This window comes from Schistocerca americana, chromosome X (assembly GCF_021461395.2).
Source record: "Schistocerca americana isolate TAMUIC-IGC-003095 chromosome X, iqSchAmer2.1, whole genome shotgun sequence".
In the NCBI taxonomy this organism is placed as follows: Eukaryota; Metazoa; Arthropoda; class Insecta; order Orthoptera; family Acrididae; genus Schistocerca; species Schistocerca americana.
In genome coordinates, this window is record NC_060130.1 from 170,279,964 (window position 1) to 170,300,878 (window position 20,915).

Genomic DNA, 20,915 nt, shown 5'->3' on the forward strand with positions numbered 1-20,915 from the left:
GTACATGGTACGGAAGCAACTGGTTCTCCCGTAGCACTATCCATACAGTGACGTGGTCAACGTTACCTTGTACAGTAGCAATTTCTCTGACGCAGACATTAGGGTTATCGTCAACTGTACGAAGAATTGCCTCGTCCATTGCAGGTGTCCTCGTCGTTCTAGGTCTTCCCCAGTCGCGAGTCATAGGCTGGAATGTTCCGTGCTCCCTAAGACGCCGATCAATTGCTTCGAACGTCTTCCTGTTGGGACACCTTCGTTCTGGAAATCTGTCTCGATACAATCGTACCGCGCCACGGGTATTGCCCCTTGCTAATCCATACATCAAATGGGCATCTGCCAACTCCGAATTTGTAAACATTGCACTGACTGCAAAACCACGTTCGTGATGAACGCTAACCTATTGATGCTACGTACTGATGTGCTTGATGCTAGTACTGTAGAACAATGAGTCGCATGTCAACACAAGCACCGAAGTCAACACTACCTTCCCTCAATTGGGCCAACTGGCGGTGAATCGAGGAAGTACAGTACATACTGACGAAACTAAAATGAGCTCTAACATGGAAATTAAACGTTTCCGGACACATGCCCACATAACATCTTTTCTTTGTTTGTGTGTGAGGAATGTTTCCTGAAACTTTGGCCGTACCTTTTTGTAACACCCTGTATCTAGAAATCGAAGTCAATGATGTCTTCTGCTGGTTTTCTTCTTTGTTATTGACTATGTATATCACAGCCTGTATCGGATGCAGATAGATTTGCATCAGTTATGTGTTACGAAAATAGTGTGAAAGGCTTTAATATGACAGTCGATCACTTACAGTTACATCCTCTTGCTGCTTCAGTTGTATCACTGGTGTAATGGCAGAGCTGTTGATTGACATTACACTATTGCACATTATATTTTGTCACTGAATGCCACTGCATAAATTACTTCGATGTTACACACGCAACACAAGATGGCGGACTGTAGCATGTGTGTCCGTATCGATTATCGAGGTTCTTTATCGATATTCTTGGTTCTAGTCCATTATTTACATTGAAATTTCGTGAATCTATTGAGTTAGAACTGGCTTCAGACTGTTGAAGAATTTTGAGTTTTCGAATACGGTTATTTCATTAAGAATGTTATCTCCATGCTTTGTGTTATGTATGAAAATTTCCATTTCTTCCATGATATCCATTCTTTTAGTTTTTCCTATTTTGTGTAAAATTTCGAGTTTGTCTTCGATTTTCAAAGTGTTGTGGACTGGCAAGACAGCCAATCCACTGTGACGGGTAGCCGAAAGGCACGCGTTTAAGCTCACGCAGGCTGGCGTGAGGTCTGGAACAGTTAAAGGAGTTGAGTCTAGTAAAAAAGGTACATAGCTGCTGGAATACTTAACTTTAATCCATAATTGGTTAACATCGGTCGGACGGTACATGCATCACAAGATAAATAGCAAATGATAATGGCGCCTTGCTAGGTCGTAGCAAATGACGTAGCGGAAGGCTATGCTAACTATCGTTGCGGCAAATGAGAGCGTAATTTGTCAGTGAACCATCGCTAGCAAAGTCGGCTGTACAACTGGGGCGAGTGCTAGGACGTCTCTCTAGACCTGCCGTGTGGCGGCGCTCGGTCTGCAATCACTGATAGTGGCGACACGCGGGTCCGACGTATACTACCGGAGCGCGGCCGATTTAAAGGCTACCACCTAGCAAGTGTGGTGTCTGGCAGTGACACCACACAAAGGGTGGCCTGTGTCTTTAATGTGAGTTGCTACTGCTGATTTGTTACATTTATCAGGCCTGTAGCAGTCTAAATGTTCTTTGAATCGGGTTCTGAAATTTCTGCCTGTTTGGCCGATATAATATTTAATACATTGGCTGCAGGTAATTTTGTAAATGCCAGATGCATCAAGACTTGTATCTGGTGGTTTTACACTGTGAATAAGCTTCCTACTTAGGTTGTCGTTGGTGCTGCAGCTAATTTTTACCTCTCTGTTTTTGAATAGTCTTGCTAATTTGTCAGATACTATTCCAAGATATGGCATTTTTACACATTTGACTGCTGGGGCACTGTCAGTTGTGAGTGTAGTTTGATGTTGTTTGTTCAGTTTATTTTTTTGTTGTTGTGACATGGTATTAATTAGAGAAGGGTCATATCCATTGTTTATTGCAGTATATGTTATGGTTTCTATTTCTTGTTGGAGTTCTGTATGTTGAAGTGGAAATTTGTGTGCTCTGTACAGCATTGATCTATAAGCAGCTTTTTTTATGGGAGGAGGGATATGTTGAGGATTTTGGTATAGTGCCAGTAGGTTTTCTGTAAACATTGACAGCTACGTTTTGGTTCTGATTTGATATTTTTATCTCAAGTTTTATCGTGGAATACTTATTTATACGTCATTGTTCGCACTTCTTTCAACCGGAATATTTTCATTTTTTCTGTGGTCTCCTGCATTTTCGCCGGTAAGGGACGATGGTAGAGGAATGATGCATCTGCACAAGCCCACAAAAAATGCCTCCACCATCTGCTGGAACGGTGCTCTGTTGACAGCCGGAGCGAGGTGGTTCAGTGCTAAAATACTGGACTCGTATTCAAGAGAGCGATGGTTCAAATCCCCGTCCGACCATCCGTGTTTAGGTTTTTCGTGATTTCCGTACATCGCTTAAGACGAATGCCGGGATGGTTTCTCTGAAATTACGCCCCATATTTCTGCAATAAGATCTTGTGCCGATATCTAATGACCTCAGAGCCTAAAGGAGTTTTGCTATTTGGGGAGCAAAATAACTGATGATGGTCGAAGTAGAGAGGATATAAAATGTAGACTGGCAATGGCAAGGAAAGCGTTTCTGAAGAAGAAAAATTTGTTAACACCGAGTATAGATTTAAATGTCAGGAAGTCGTTTCTGAATGTATTTGTATTGAGTGTAGCCACGTATGGAAGTGAAACGTGGACGATAAATAGCTCAGACAAGAAGAGAATAGTAGCTTTCTAAGTGTGGTGCTACAGAAGAATGCTGAAGATTAGATGGGTAGATCACATAACTAATGAGGAGGTATTGAATAGAGAGGAGGAGCTTGTGGCACAACTTGACTAGAAGAAGGGATCGGTTGCTAGGACATGTTCTCAGGCATCAAGGGATCACAAATTTAGCATTGGAGGGCAGCGTGGAGGGTAAAAATCGTAGAGGGAGACCAAGAGATGAATACACTAAGCAGATTCAGAAGGATGTAGGATGCAGCAGGTACTGGGAGATGAAGAAGCTTGCACAGGATAGGGTAGCATGGAGAGCTGCATCAAACCAGTCTCAGGACTGAAGACCACAACAACAACAACAACAAGTGCCTTTGCTGCGGATTTCGCTAACTCAGGTCTGTGCGGTGGCGCTCGAGTCTAATGTAAGCTGGTACCAAACCAGGTGGTAGACGAAATTTTCGCTGCCAGTATTTAGCCGACAAGGCAATGAGAGTTGATTACCGGACTTTGTGGCAATATCCTTTTCAAATTCGAAATTTGCCCGCAGTTTATCATGATGTGAGGTCATGTGTCATTGTTGAGGGTGATCCATCCGTCTGACGGGAACGTTAAGCCCGACCATTGTCTTCGTGCTAGCCGAGAGGAGTAGGCTATCTCCCGGCACAGGGTTTTACCTTCTCCCTTCTGCCATTATCATCATCATTATAATAATAATACAGCATCAACAAAACACCACACTATACGCACAGCCATTAGACTCACCCTTATTCAACAAACAGACATAAGACACAGTTCTCACATATTCGCATGCGAAGTGGCTGCTGTGCGAAGAGGAAGTAAACCCATTCCCACTAGGCACCTAACCAACCTCTTGTGGTCTCCCAATCTACAATGCCATATGATTTTACCGTTTTCTAATGATCTACATCTACAAAAAAATGGTTCAAATGGCTCTGAGCACTATGGGACTTAACATCTATGGTCATCAGTCCCCTAGAACTTAGAACTACTTAAACCGAACTAACCTAAGGACAGCACACAACACCCAGCCATCATGAGGCAGAGAAAATCCCTGACCCCGCCGGGAATCGAACCCGGGAACCCGGGCGTCGGAAGCGAGAACGCTACCGCACGACCACGAGATGCGGGCGTTCTACATCTACATTTGCATTTACATGATTACTCTGCATTACACACTTACGTATTTGGCAGAGGGATCTCAGAATAGAATTGTTTATTCTCGACCGTTCCACTATTGAAAAACGCGTAGGAAAATGAACTCCTAACTCTTTTCATGCCAACTCCGAATTCTTTGATTTCATTAAGACGATCACTTTTCGCTCTGTCGGTAGCAGTCAACAAAACATTTTTATACTCTTGGTGGAGAAAGTTAGAGGCCGAAATTTCGTTAAAGGAGCTGGATCCAACGAAATTCTCCTTTGTTTTAATGATTGCCACCCAGTCGCTTACAATATCCGTGACACTAACTCCCCTATTTCGCGCCAATACCAAATGTGTTGTGTTTCTTCGAACTTTTTCGAGATCCGCCGTTATTCGTATCAGGTAACAATCGCATACCGTGAAGCAATACATCACAATAGCAGAGTCAAATGTAGTGTAGGCAGTCTCTTAAGCAGATTTGTTACATCTTCTAAGTGTTCTTCCACTAAAACAGTCTTTTGTCCTCCTTCCTGACAACATTTTCTATGTAATGTTTCCATCGCCGACGGATCGTTAAACCCTTATCTTCCCTTCTTTTGACAGTCGAGATAAATCGCGACGCGTGGAATGCGCCACACTCATTTGTCCAGCTGATTTTTTTCGTTTAGAGCGTGCAATGGTGGTGTTCCGCGCCATTCTGATTTACATGCTCTGTGACGAGCGGCTAACTGAGGCTTTGTTGTGGGGCGACGGCATCCTTACCTCGTAACGAGGAGGGAGCGACTGATCACGGCTCCCGTCGGGATGAGGTCACTGTAAATTTCTGACAAGATATTAGTGGGAATTGATTATATTAAATAATAATTCGACAATTGTATTCATTTCTTAGTTACGAAATACTATTAATCACTCTTGTTCTCGGCGCCAATTCTTAATGGACAGAGATAGTACTAATTTAAACCGTCTTTGTCAGTCAAATTCCTGCGTCTTCTTTGCCTTTGTCCCATTTCTCTACGGGACCGACATTGTTAGACGACATTGTCAGTGGTAAGATGGTGGCCGCACTCTGCCAAAAACTGATTCGAACGTAGCACTTTGCCAGTTATTCACACGTGTAACTGTCTGCAGCTCGTGGTCTAGTGGCTAGGATTGCTACCTCTGGCTCACAGGGTCCCGGGTTCGATTTCCGAGTTGGGGATACTCCCTGCTCGTGGACTGGATGTCTGTGTTGTACTTGTCACTCCATCATAATTCGTGTAAGTAGCTGCATTGGACTGTGTGCAGATTGGGAATTTGCCGGCGGGGTGGCCGAGCGGTTCTAGGCGCTATAGTCTGGAGCCGCGCGATCGCTACGGTCGCAGGTTCGAATCCTAATTCGGGCATGGATGTGTGTGATGTCCTTAGGTTAGTTAGGTTTAAGTAGTTCTCAGTTCTAGGGGACTGATGACCTCAGCAGTTAAGTCCCATTGTGCTCAGAGCCATTTGAACCAGATTGGGAATTTATACGGGCGCTGACGACCGCGCAGTTGAGCGCTCCACAAACCAAACATCATCATCACAAACACGTGTATCTCGCACATTTCTTGCACCCTCGAAATTATTTTTACAATATTTTCTCAGTTTTGCGCACTGAGGCCGCACACCAGTCACTGTTGCCTCTTCGGCTTATCTTTGTCTTCGGCCCCGCTGTGGTCGTCGCCACTCTCCGACTGCCATATTAGCATCACTTCCGCGTAGACTTTCTACCTGTCTGTCACACTTCGACCACATAAACAGCACACAAGTGTTCTCACGTTATATTCTTACGGGCACGATACTATCACGAAGAATTCTTGTCTTACAGCATTTTTGTAAGCAAAGAAATTAATCAGAGGGACACTCAGCCGAGAGGCAAAAAATGGTTCAAATGGCTCTAAGCAATATGGGACTTAACATCCGAGGTCATTAGTCCCCTAGACTTAGATTTACTTAAACCTAACTAACCTAAGGACATCACACACATTCATGCCCGAGGCAGGATTCGAACGTGCGACCGTAGCATCAGCGCAGTTCCGGACTGAAGCGCCTAGAACCGTTCGGCCACTGCGGCCGGTCGAGAGGCAAATTCAGATATTAATTTACATATTAAAAATTAATGAAATTTGTGTTAATAAATCTGTGAGGTGACCTTCTAGGTATCAGAGGATATGGCCACCTGTCTCTAGAACAAATCAACTGTCTCTGGTTCAATGGTTTATGAGTGTGTAAGAACATGGAGAGCGTTTTCCTTTTTAGTGATGATGACACATACAGTGGTCCGTTACGTGACTGACATGTAGCGAATTTCTGAAATATTTTACAGACTTCTGAGAAATTTCTTCTTTCTTCTTCATTCGCTACTGCCTTTATCCCTCAGTGAGCGCTGGGTCGGCAGGGTTAAGTATGGAATGGGCATGGTTAATTTTAAGGGGTGGCCGGATGCCCTTCCTGCCGCCACCCCATACCCCGGGACGGAAGTAGTGTACCCCAGCTGTCTGCGTCTAGTGTAAATCGTGATATGGAGTGAATGTGTTTCAAATGTCTGCGAGTCGTGGAACTGAGGCGATACGTGGTGACCAGCCCGGTATTCACCTAGTAGGATGTGGAAAACCGCCTAAAAACCAAATCCAGGCTGGCCGGCACATTGGCCATCGTCGTTAATCCGCCGGGTGGATTCGACCCGGGGCCGGCGCGCCTACCCGTGTCTAGGAAGCAGCACGTTAGCGTTCTCGGCTACCCTGGCGGGTTCACAGACTTCTGAGTAACATAGTCTAGTTTTCCCCCTAATTAGGGCTTTGCCGGCTGGGGTTTCCGAGCGGTTCTAGGCGCTACAGTCTGGAACCGAGTGTCCGCTACGGTCGCAGGTTCGAATCCTGCCTCAGGCATGGATGTGTGTGATGTCCTTAGATTAGTTAGGTTTAAGTAGTTCTAAGTTCTAGGGGACTTATGACCACATCAGTTAAGTCCCATAGTGCTCAGAGCCATTTTAACAATTTTGTTAAGTTCCATAGTGCTCAGAGCCATTTGAATCAATTAGGACTTTCCGCAGGATGTTGTGTTTACACATCAACTGTGCTCCAAAACAAGGTCTGAGACAGGCGTTCTGTGACGTGGCGGAGACAAGGCTGCGCCAGTAATTGGCCGTGTCGGGCGCCGCGTGTCGCGGTTCTGCACGGCTGGTAGTGAGAGGTGTCAGATGGAAGTGAACGTGCAGGGAGCGCCACTAGCGCAGCCGCAGCCTCTTTCAAGAACGACTACTTGATCTGCATCACATACCAGCCACTTCATGACCTAACTGCGTTTGCAGGAAATGTTACACTCTCTCAAGTAATTCGGTATTAAGAAACCTAATGCTCTTTAACTCATACAGGAGCGTTATCACGTTGAACATGAGAAACTTCAAACGGTTCAAATGGCTCTAAGCACTACGGGACTTAACATCTGAGGTCATCAGTCCCCTAGACTTAGAACTACTGAAACCTAACTAACCTAAGAACATCACACACATATATGCCCGAGGCAAGATTCGAACCTGATACCGGAGCAGCAGCGCGGTTCCGGACTGAAGCGTCTAGAACCGTTCGGCCACAGAGTCCGGCCATGAGAAACCACCCCATTCGAAACTGTACTGCACAACATAGTTAGAGAGTCACTTCTTTGAAACCCCGTAATTGTCTCTCAATGCGACGCAGAAATTTGAAACGTTGCTCAAAGGTGTCTATAATCTACCTCCGTAACGGGGCAAAAGCGTGGCGTCCTATGACGTCAACTTGGGGTTTAGGACACTTCTAACAACAAGGTGTTGGCACAAGCGAAAAAAATTCCAGAGCTCAGAAGTTCATGTCAGGAGTAACATGGGTTACTGATATCATATTGGTACCAGATTTGGCCACTAAGAGATGCCCAACACCACCGTGGACGTATCACACAATGTGAAGGTAGAATGAGATTTTCACTCTGCAGCGGAGTCTGCGCTTATATGAAACTATCTGGCAGATTAAAACTGTGTGCCGGACCGAAACTCGAACTCAGGACCTTTACCATTCGCGGGCAAGTGCTCTACCAAGTGAGCTACCCAAGCACGACTCACGCCCCGTCCTCACAGCTTTACTTCTGTCAGTACCTCGTCTCCTACCTTCCAAACTTTACAGAAGCTCTCCTGCGAACCTTGCAGAACTAGCACTCCTGAAAGAGAGGATATTGCGGAGACATGGTTTAGCCACAGCCTGGGGGATGTTTCCAGAATGAGATTTTCACGCTGCAGCGGAGTGTGCGCTGATATGAAACTTCCTGGCAGATTAAAACTGTGTCCCTGACCGAAACTCGAACCGGCCGGAGTGGCCGAGCGGTTCTAGGCGCTACAGTCTGGAAACGCGCGACCACTACGGTCACAGGTTCGACTCCTGCTTCGGGCATGGATGTGTATGATGTCCTTACGTTAGTTAGGTTTAAGTAGTTCTAAGTTCTAGGGGACTGATGACCTCAGATGTTAAGTCCCATAGTGCTCAGAGCCATTTGAACTGAACTCGAACTAACGACCTTTGCCTTTCGCGGGCAAGTACTGTACCATCTGAGGTGCGCAAGCACGACTTACGCCCGTCCTCACAGCTTTACTTCTGCCAGTACCTTGTCTCCTACCTTCCAAACTTTACAGACGCTCTCCTGCGAACCTTGCAGAACTAGCACTCCTGAAAGAAAGGATAATGCGGAGACATGGCTTAGCCACAGCCTGGGGGATGTTTCCAACATGAGATTTTCACTCTGCAGCGGAGTGTGCGCTGATATGAAACTTCCTGGCAGATTAAAACTGTGTGCCGGACCGAAACTAAAACTCAGGACCTGTGCCTTTCGCGGGCAAGTGCTCTACCATCTGAGCTACCCTAGCACGACTCACGTCCCGTCCTCACAGCTTTACTTCTGCTAGTACTTCGTCTCCTACCTTCCATACTTTACAGAAGCTCTCCTGCGGTTCGCAGGAACGGCAAAGGTCTTGAGATCGAGTTTCCGTCCGGCACACAGTTTTAATCTGCCAGGAAGTTTAATGTGAAGGTAGTCGAGTAATTTCTTACCCACACCTGACTCCTTCTTTTGAGGCCCTAGCGACGGAGGTCAGAACCGCGACGCCTAGCCTTGAAATCACGCGGCATTCTTATGAGTGGCCGAATAAAATATTTCAGTCACACTGCCGCTCAGAATCGCCACAATGCCTCAGGAACTGGCGCAAAGGGCGTCAACGATACTACCCCTTCTTCTGGAGCGTGCTTTACACGCATTTTGGGGTCGACAGTTTGCGGCGCGATAAGCAATAGGACGACGTTCTTGACAATGTTACAGAAGTAAATTATAGGCACATTTGAGCCAAATTTCAAAGTGCTGCGTCGCAGTGGGTTAGAATTACGGGGGTTTCAAAGAAGTGACTCTTTAATTGTGTTGCGTAGTGTATATGTGTATTACGTACATTCCATTTCCTGTGATCTACTTTATGTGAACAAGTCCATTTTGCGTCTACTTTAGGTATAATTTCGTAACTAATACATCTGCACATATTAAAGTTTTCTGAAATTGCTTGCAGTACGGCGTCCCCAGGGTAAATGGTCGGCACAAGGAAAAACATTCTCGGTTCTTGTAGTCTATCCTCATTTAAAAAGCAACTTGGTTGATAGCGAAGGGCCACTTACTCCCACTTCCAGAAATATTCTTCGAAACCACTACAGCTGCCTCAAACGGTACACCAGTTCTACGCCGGCCGGAGTGGCCGAGCGGTTCTAGGCACTTCAGTCTGGAACCGCGCGACCACTACGGTCGCAGGTTCGAATCCTGCCTCGGGCATGGATGTGTGTGATGTCGTTAGGTTAGTTAGGTTTAAGTAGTTCTTAGTCTAGGGGACTGATGACCTCAGATGTTAAGTCCCATAGTGCTCAGATCCATTTGAACCATTTTTTGAACCAGTTCTACAACCCACATGCGCAGCCGGCTGATTTCTCTATTTCATAAGCTTCAAATCGCTACACGAAGTTATTTAATCCAGGCCTTCCTACCAACCACTATCAGTGGCCGAATGCAGGAATATCAGTTGTCCTTTTCGTGGTCCTTCTAATAGCAGTAGCATTCTGCCAGCATTCTCAGAAGTTTCTTTGACCCATCCAGATAGCCACGCGCGTTGACACACCGCTTCCGGTATTTATGGAGGCGTGCCATTCCTGGGTCGAATCCACCTGCAGATGAACGACGAGGGCTGGTGTGCTGGACAACCTAGATGTGTTTTTTAGACTGTTTCCCCCATTCTACTCGGTGAATACCGGCCTGGTACCCGCATCCCACTTCAGTTACACGATTTTCAAACATTCAGAAAACGTTCACACACTTTAACATACCATAACATTAGATACAGACATTTGGAGTACAAAAATTCCGCCCTGGAGGGCGGGGGGGGGGGGGGGGGGGGGGAGGGGGGGGGAGGCTACAGCGAGGGCAGCTGGCCACCCTCTACCACTAATTCTGACATATCCAATAATTAGCAAGCGCAACAAGTGAAGATAGGCTAGGAAAAAACGAGAAAGAAGATTATCAGTAGTTCCTTTCCAATGTGCGCTGGGAAATATCAGCCGTCAGGGGAAGGTCACAGGCCCTAAAGCCAGTCCCAGGGTCCTGAGCACTATCAGTTTACTAGAATTATGGGAAAACCACCCTATCGGCTGGATAGAAGCCCTCATCCCCCAGATACTGATAAATAGCCTTAGCTTCCTCAATAGCGAATGGGAATAGCAAACAGGTACGACTGGGAAAAGATATTATGGAGTGTATAGGTGTGGAGAATGTTAAAGGAATGCATTCTCTATGTTTGGCCTGTTAGTGGATGCAGTCTCTTATTGGCTGTCCGTTGGACGGGTAGGTGATGTTTGCGTATTAGTCAAGTGTTTGTGTATTAGTCTAGAGTTAGTCCATTATATTTTAGTGTGTTAGTTGACTGGATGGGACAGTCGTGGATGGTTAGGGAGAAATTGGAAATTTGTGGTAAGTTCAATGGGACCAAACTGCTGAGGTCATCGGTCCCTAAGCTTGTTGTTATTGTCTTCAGTCCAGAGACTGGTTTCATGCAGCTCTCCATGCTACTCTATCCTGTGCAAGCTTCTTCATCTCCCAGTGCCTACTGCACCCTATGTCCATCTGAATCTGCTTAGTGTATTAATCTCTTGGTCACCCTCTACAATTATTACCCTCCACGCTGCCCTCCAATACTAAATTGGTGATCCCTTGATGCCTCAGAACATGTCCTACTAACCGATCCCTTCTTCTAGTCAAGTTGTGCCACAAACTCCTCTTCTCTCTCGAATTCTATTCAATACCTCCTCATTAGTTCTGTGATCAACCAATCTAATCTTCAGCATTCTGCTGTAGCACCACATTTCGAAAGCTTCTATTCTCTTCTTGTCCAAACTATTTATCGCCCATGTTTCCCTTCCATGCATGGGTACACTCTGTACAAATACTTTCAGAAATGATTTCCTGACACTTGAATCTATACTCGACGTTAACAAATTTTTCTTCTTCAGAAACGCTTTCCTTGCCATTGCCAGTCTACATTTTATATCCTCTCTACTTCGACCATCATTAGTTATTTTGTTCCCCAAATAGCAAAACTCATTTACTACTTTAAGTTTCTCATTTCCTAATCTAATTCCCTCAGCATCACCCGAGTTAGCTCGACTACATTCCATTATCCTCGTTTTGCTGTTGTTGATGTTCATCTTATATCCTCCTTTCAAGACACTGTTCATTCCATTCAACTGCTCTTCCAGGTCCTTTGCTGTCTCTGACAGAACTACAATGTCATCGGCGAACCTCAAAGTTTTTTTTTTCTTCTCCATGGATATTAATTCTTACTCCAAATATTTCTTTTGTTTCTTTTACTGCTTGCTCAGTAAACAGATTGAATAACATCGGGGATAGGCTACAACCCTTAACCTTACACACTACTTAATCTAAGTTAAACTAACTTACGCTAAGGACAACAACCACACCCATGCCCAAGGGAGGACTCGAAACTCCGACGGGGGAGCCGCGTGGACCGTGACAAGGTGCCCAAAACCGCTCGGCTACCTCGCGCGGCGCTTAGGGAGAAGTCATGGAAGTAGCACCTGTGGTCTTTTGTCTTATAATTACTGAGATTACGAAAGACTTATCTTGAGGAGCTGCTGGTTACACCAGGAAGTAAACTGGTTGGAGGCAACGTTGTGACGGTAGACGACTAGGAAACCCGTGTCATTCACGTGCCGAAGTAGGTGAACGAGAAAAGGCGGAATAGTCTTGTCTGCAATGTAGAGCTATAAACGAGAGAAGAGGGAACAGTGCCTCGGGGCATACCCGCAGCTGGGTGGAAGAGACAGGTACGCATCGCGTTAAAAATTTGAATTAGACACTATAGGCCTATATCGCTTACATCGATCTGTTGTCGAATTTTAGAACATGTTTTTTGCTCGCGTATCATGTCATTTCTGGAAACCCAGAATCTACTCTGCAGGAATAAACATGGATTCCGGAAACAGCGATCGTGTGAGACCCAACTCGCTTTATTTGTTCATGAGACCCACAATATACACTCCTGGAAATGGAAAAAAGCACACATTGACACCGGTGTGTCAGACCCACCATACTTGCTCCGGACACTGCGAGAGGGCTGTACAAGCAATGATCACACGCACGGCACAGCGGACACACCAGGAACCGCGGTGTTGGCCGTCGAATGGCGCTAGCTGCGCAGCATTTGTGCACCGCCGCCGTCAGTGTCAGCCAGTTTGCCGTGGCATACGGAGCTCCATCGCAGTCTTTAACACTGGTAGCATGCCGCGACAGCGTGGACGTGAACCGTATGTGCAGTTGACGGACTTTGAGCGAGGGCGTATAGTGGGCATGCGGGAGGCCGGGTGGACGTACCGCCGAATTGCTCAACACGTGAGGCGTGAGGTCTCAACAGTACATCGATGTTGTCGCCAGTGGTCGGCGGAAGGTGCACGTGCCCGTCGACCTGGGACCGGACCGCAGCGACGCACGGATGCACGCCAAGACCGTAGGATCCTACGCAGTGCCGTAGGGGACCGCACCGCCACTTCCCAGCAAATTAGGGACACTGTTGCTCCTGGGGTATCGGCGAGGACCATTCGCAACCGTCTCCATGAAGCTGGGCTACGGTCCCGCACACCGTTAGGCCGTCTTCCGCTCACGCCCCAACATCGTGCAGCCCGCCTCCAGTGGTGTCGCGACAGGCGTGAATGGAGGGACGAATGGAGACGTGTCGTCTTCAGCGATGAGAGTCGCTTCTGCCTTGGTGCCAATGATGGTCGTATGCGTGTTTGGCGCCGTGCAGGTGAGCGCCACAATCAGGACTGCATACGACCGAGGCACACAGGGCCAACACCCGGCATCATGGTGTGGGGAGCGATCTCCTACACTGGCCGTACACCACTGGTGATCGTCGAGGGGACACTGAATAGTGCACGGTACATCCAAACCGTCATCGAACCCATCGTTCTACCATTCCTAGACCGGCAAGGGAACTTGCTGTTCCAACAGGACAATGCACGTCCGCATGTATCCCGTGCCACCCAACGTGCTCTAGAAGGTGTAAGTCAACTACCCTGGCCAGCAAGATCTCCGGATCTGTCCCCCATTGAGCATGTTTGGGACTGGATGAAGCGTCGTCTCACGCGGTCTGCACGTCCAGCACGAACGCTGGTCCAACTGAGGCGCCAGGTGGAAATGGCATGGCAAGCCGTTCCACAGGACTACATCCAGCATCTCTACGATCGTCTCCATGGGAGAATAGCAGCCTGCATTGCTGCGAAAGGTGGATATACACTGTACTAGTGCCGACATTGTGCATGCTCTGTTGCCTGTGTCTATGTGCCTGTGGTTCTGTCAGTGTGATCATGTGATGTATCTGACCCCAGGAATGTGTCAATAAAGTTTCCCCTTCCTGGGACAATGAATTCACGGTGTTCTTATTTCAATTTCCAGGAGTGTATTAGATACAGGCTCCCAGGTAGATGCCATTTTCCGTGACTTCCGGAAGGCGTTCGATACAGATCCACACTGTCGCCTGATAAACAAAGTAAGAGCCTACGGAATATCAGACCAGCTGTGTGGCTGGATTGAAGACTTTTTAACAAACAGAACACAGCATGTTGTTCTCAATGGAGAGACGTCTACAGACGTTAAAGTAACCTCTGGCGTACCACAGGGGAGTATTATGGGACCATTTCTTTTCACAATATATATAAATGACCTAGTAGATAGTGTCGGAAGTTCCATGCGGCTTTTCACGGATTATGCTGTAGTATACAGAGAAGTTGCATCATTAGAAAATTGCAGTGAAATGCAGGAAGATCTGCAGCGGATAGGCACTCGGTGCAGGGAGTGGCAACTGACCCTTAACACAGACAAATGTAATGTATTGCGAATACATAGTTTTGTGTTGGCAGAAGAGCCAACACCGTGTTACGAGTGGAGGCCGAAATGCACGCGTTTTAGCTCACGCAGGCTGGCGTGAGGAGGGAAGAACTATACTGACGTGACTTCTGGAACATGACAAGGAATGAGAATTCAGAAAGCGGACGTAATTAGTTTGATACTTAACTTTAATCCATTAATGATGAACGTCGCTCATGACGGTACATGATTCACAATATTATTTGTTCAGAATACATCCTTGAAGTATTTATAGTACTTATAGTAACTGAATATGGCGCCTTGCTAGGTCGTAGCAAATGATGTAGCTGAAGGCTATGCTAAACTGTCGTCTCTGCAAATGAGAGCGTATGTACACAGTGAAATTCGGCTGTACAACTGGGGCGAGTGCTAAGGAGTCTCACTATACTAGACCTGCCGTGTGGCGGCGCTCGGTCTGCAATCACTGATAGTGGCGACACGCGGGTCCGACATATACTAACGGACCGCGGCCGATTTAAAGGCTACCACCTAGCAAGTGTGGTGTCTGGCGGTGACACCACTCATAGAAGAAAGAAGGATCCTTTATTGTATGATTATATGATAGCGGAGCAAACATTGGTAGCAGTTACTTCTGTAAAATATCAGGGAGTATGCGTACGGAACGATTTGAAGTGGAATGATCATATAAAATTAATTGTTGGTAAGGCGGGTGCCAGGTTGAGATTCATTGGGAGAGTCCTTAGAAAATGTAGTCCATCAACAAAGGAGGTGGCTTACAAAACACTCGTTCGGCCTATACTTGAGTATTGCTCATCAGTGTGGGATCCGTACCAGGTCGGGTTGACAGAGGAGATAGAGAAGATCCAAAGAAGAGCGGCGCGTATTTTCACAGGGTTATTTGGTAAGCGTGTTAGCGTTACGGAGATGTTTAGCAAACTCTAGTGGCAGACTCTGCAAGAGAGGCGCTCTGCATCGCGGTTTAGCTTGCTGTACAGGTTGTAATGGTACTTGAATTACGTAACCATTATGGTACCTCACCTGAACCTCTCGATACGAGCAATATTCTACTGTGTTTTTGTAGAGTAGTTAACATATTTCTGAGACAACATTCAGATTTGATTTCATTAATGTAGAGGTACTTTGATACATCGATATGTTTATATTGCAATGATATTATTCTTTCTTTTGTCAGTATGGTCTTTGACGTACTTGTAACTCTGATTTTTGGGCGCGTAAGCGGTTATTAGTTAATTGGAGAGTCGGACCTTGAGAAAGTCAAGTCTTGGACGTCATGTTGGAAAGATGCATATTTTAGTTAGCTTATAAAATGTAAGGAAGATGTTTTCAAGTATGTTTTGTATTGTTAAGCGACGTTTTCTGTGTTACGCGATATTGCAACAAAAGCAATAAAAAGGAAGTGTAACTTAAATTCGGAGTGCTGATTATTTTTTTTACATCACGATTGTGCTAACTTTCAGAGGTTTAATCATGAAGAATGGTTTGTGAAACACATCTATAAAAATTTTGAATATAGCAGAATAAAACCTAGGCCTCTTTGCATCCGAGCTTGGAATCATCACCACCTAGATTTTCGACGATTGAGCCATGATTTTACAACAAGACCAGCGTGGGAAACACGAAAAGATGAGTGCCTAGTTTACTCATTGTTACATGTAATGACTTTATTAACTGTGCTCTAATGACACCTGCCACATAATAACTTTGTTGTTGCCCGAAAATGCAGTATTTAGCAGCGTGAGCAACACCACAATCATTATTAAAGTTTGACCTTTGTTGTGGTAGGGTTGTTAGAAGGTTTCGAGAGGGTGCGTTTCTGGATGAGGTATCGAATATATTGCTTCCCCCTCCTTATACCTCCCGAGGAGATCACGAATGAAAAATTAAAGAAATTCGAGCGCGCGCGGATGCTTTCCGGCAGTCGCTCTTCCCGCGAACCATACGCGACTGGAACAGGAAAGGGAGGTAATGACAGTGGCACGTAAAGTGCCCTTTGTCACACACAGTTGGGTGGCTTGCGGAGTATAAATGTAGATGTAGATGAAGTACGGGAAAGAGGTGGTGTAATGCGGCAGTGGTGGAGCTGACGAGGTGGTGTGTGGTTGCAGCGTGCCTCCTGGCAGCAGGCGTGCGCGGCCTCCAGCCGGGGTCCACGCAGGCCCTGTACGGAGCGTCCCCCGGCCAGTACGTGCTGCGCTCGCAGGAGCCGCAGCCGCAGCCGCAGCCGCAGCCGCAGCCGCAGCCCCAGCAGGCGCTGCAGCAGCTGCCTCCAGAGTACCTGGGGCTGCTCCAGCAGCTGGTGGCCCAGCCGCAGCAGCAGCCGCAGCAGGCGCCGCCGGCCGCCGCCGTCCAGCAGCAGCAGCAGCCCGGCCTCAGGCAGATCGTCATCACCAGGTACTCTACGTTCTTTGCTTCTGGGTCGTCAGTCTTCTCACTAGTTTGTTACGGCCCACCACCAGTTCCTCTCCTGTGCCTACCTCTTCACCTCAGAGTAACCCTTGCACCCAACATCCTCACTTATTCACGATATGGGGGCTCGTGCACTGTTGATGGAGATCCATCCGTCAGATGAAGATGTTAAGCACGGCGGCCCTCTGGTTGCTATTCAAGATGAACTGTCTATTTGCGTGCACTCATTCCGACAGGAGCCTGAACTCATCCCAGGGGATATCCCAGCCAACAACGCTGTATGCTATTTACACTTTTACTAGGGGCTTCATTTCAATCGCCGTTTTCTGTTCAATTACACTACAGGCCATTAAAATTGCTACACCAATAATAAATGCATATGATAAACGGGTATTCATTGGACAAATATATTATACTAGAACTGACATGTGATTACATTTTCAAGCAATTTGGGTTCATAGATACTGAGAAATCAGTAGCCATAAAAACCACCTCTGGCCGTAATAACGGCCTCGATACGCCTGGGCATTGAGTCAAACAGAGCTTGGATGGCGTGTACAGGTACAGCTGTCTATGCAGCTTCAACACGATACCACAGTTCATCAAGAGTAGTGACTGGCGTATTGTGGCGAGCCAGTTGCTCGGCCACCATTGACCAGACGTTTTCAATTGGTGAGACATCTGGAGAATGTACTGGCCAGGGCAGCAGTCGAACATTTTCAGTATCCAGAAAGGCCCGTACAGGACCTGCAACATGCGGTCGTGCATTATCCTGCTGAAATGTAGGGTTTCGCAGGGATCGAATGAAGGGTAGAGCCACAGGTCGTAACACATATGAAATGTAACGTCCACTGTTCAAAGTGCCGTCAATGCGAGCAAGAAGTGACCGAAACTTGTAACCAATGGCACCCCATACCATCACGCCGGGTGATACGCCAGTATCGCGATGACGAATACACGCTTTCAATGTGCGTTCACCGCGACATCACCAAACACGGATGCGACCATCATGATGCGGTAAACAGAACCTGTATTCATCCGAAAAAATGACGTTTTGCCACTCGTGCACCCAGATTCGTCGTTGAGTACACCATCGCAGGCGCTCCTGTCTGTGATGCAGCGTCAAGGGTAACCGCAGCCATGGTTCATATGGTTCAAATGGCTCTGAGCACTATGGGACTTAACTTCTGAGGTCATCAGTCCCCTAGAACTTAGAACTACTTAAACCTAACTAACCTAATGACATCACACACATCCATGTCCGAGGCGGGGCCGTGGTCCCCGAGCTGAGAGTCCATGCTGCTGCAAACGTCGTCGAACTGTTCGTGCAGATGGTTGTCGTCTTGCAAACGTCCCCATCTGTTGATTCAGGGATCGAGACGTGGCTGCACGATCCGATACAGCGATGCGGATAAGATGCCTGTCATCTCGACTGCTAGTGATACGAGGCCGTTGGAATCCAGCGCGGCGTTCCGTACTACCCTCCTGAACCCAGTGATTCCATATTATGCTAACAGTGATTGTATCTCGACCAACTCGAGCTGCAATGTCGTGAAACGATAAACCGCAATCGCGATACGCTACAATCAAACCTTTATCTAAGTCGGAAACGTGATGGTACGCATTTCCCCTCCTTACACGAGGCATCACCACGACGTTTCACCAGCCAACGCAGGTCAAATGCTGTTTGTTTATGAGAAATCGGTTGGAAACATTCCTCATGTCAGCACGTTGAAGGTGTCGCCACGGGCGCCAACCTTGTGTGAATGCTCTGAGAAGCTAATCATTTGCATATCACAGCATCGTCTTCCTGACGGTTAAATTTCGTGTCTGTAGCACGTCATCTTCGTGGTGTAGCAATTTTATGGCCAGTTGTGTAATAAAGTCACTACAACCAATTTCCTCCAACTGCACAAATGAATATTAGAGAGGTAACCAGCTGCTATAAATCACTATAGCCGCGTAGTTTGCAGTAAGGATGAAAGTTTATTTAATCGGATTCCATAAACATTTTTCACTTTGGACTGCTCTATGTACTTTGAGTGCAGAGGCCTGATATCTTCCGAACCCGCGTGGGAATTATCGAATGCTACGACCAGTGGGGCTAATGGATGGGTGGCTACTGCAGGGAGAGATATTCAGAATCTGAGTCGGCTAGGAAGCGTGTCCGTATGGCTGTAGCAGGCAACCACTCTAGAGAAGTGTAATGGCCAGGTTCGACTCTCGGTTCAGCACAAATTTTCAGCCTTCACCGCTGATTTATTTCAGTGCCTATAGGTGGCTGAAGTCCTGATTTCTCTTAGTAATTTATTTTATACGGCCGCTGTACCACCAGTGGTGTCCATTGTGTTGTACGTACGCAACAGAACAGACACCACATACCTGTATAAATATGAGCGAGGACAGCTATAGGTATTTGTACCTTCAGTGCAGGTGTGCCGTATCTTTCTGAACCCTTGCCAGACTTAGCGAATGCTCTCAAGCATTGGGGCTAATGAATGTGGGCGATTCGTGTGCATGACAGACTGAGAACTTGAGTCAGGCGGGAAGCGTGTCCAGATGGCCGAGGAGTTGCATGCTACGCTCGATTATTTGTTGGATATATTCCAATCTCTGCCTTCCTCTGCAAAGGTTACAGTCGAAGCTATTCTTTGATGTCTTAACGCATGTCATGTCATATTATTCCTTCTTCTTATCAATGTTTTAGCCTCACTAGATTAGCCGAGCGGTCTAAGGCGCTGCAGTCATGGACTGTGCGGCTGGTCCCGGCGGAGGTTCGAGTCCTCCCTCGGGCATGGGTGTGTGTGTTTGTCCTTAGGATAATTCAGGTTAAGTAGTGTGTAAGCTTAGGGACTGGTGACCTTAGCAGTTAAGTCCCATAAGATTTCACACACATATGAACATTTTTTGATCCTGCACAGCGTTCCGTATTACCCTCCTGAACCCACCGATTCCATATTCTGCTAACAGTCATTGGATCTCGACCAACGCGAGCAGCAATGTCGCGATACGATAAACCGCAATGGCGATACGCTACAATCCGACCTTTATCAAAGTCGGAAACGTGATCGTACGCATTTCTCCTCCTTACACGAGGCATCACAACAACGTTTCACCAGGCAACGCCGGTCAACTGCTGTTTGTGTATGAGAAATCGGTTGGACACTTTTCTCATGTCAGCACGTTGAGGTGTCGGCACCGGCGCCAACCTTGTGTGAATGCTCTGAAAAGCTAATCATTTGCATATCACAGCATCGTCTTCCTGTTGGTTAAATTTCGTGTCTGTAGCACGTCATCTTCGTGGTGTAGCAATTTTAATGGCCAGTAGTGTATTTTGATAGATGTACTTGAGTACTTTCTGCAAGGGAGCCAAACCAGTAGCTTTGCAGCGTATATACAGGGTGTACATAAAGTCCGGGAACACTTTCAATTACTTATTGCACAAGAACCAAACATTTTACAGATATCATACATATGTCATTTTGAAGAGAGACCCTGAAAGTTTCTTTTCCTTGTGTACCGCCACACCGTAGTTTGGTGATTTGCCGCTAGTGAGCACTAGTCGCAAACATGGCGACTGCAGATGCCGTGCTAAAGAAGGGGAAAGTTATTTCATAGCTCCCCGATCACCAGTTCTCACTCCGTGTGACTTTTTGCTTTGGGGACACATTAACGATCTGGTGTACGTACCGCCTCTACCACGTGATGTAGCAGAGCTCCGGGAGAGAATACGGGAAGCGACTGCCACAGTCAACGATGCTACGCTGGGACGGGTATGGCAAGAATTCGATTACCGTATTTACGTTTGCCGGGTCACTCATGGTTCGCATATCGAATGCTTGTAAAAAAGAAAAACTTTCAGAGTTTCTCTTCGAAATGGAATAGGTATGACATATGTAC

General features: G+C 46.7%; 1 protein-coding gene across 1 annotated transcript in view; it reads left to right on the plus strand.

The window, feature by feature from the left end:
• Positions 1-20,915, plus strand: part of LOC124555890 (mediator of RNA polymerase II transcription subunit 15-like) — a 115,159-nt gene that overhangs the window by 55,865 nt on the left and 38,379 nt on the right. The window contains exon 2 of the mRNA XM_047129950.1: positions 16,715-17,000. Within this exon, the coding sequence (XP_046985906.1) occupies positions 16,715-17,000 (286 nt within the window). The remainder of the gene's footprint in view (positions 1-16,714; positions 17,001-20,915) is intronic.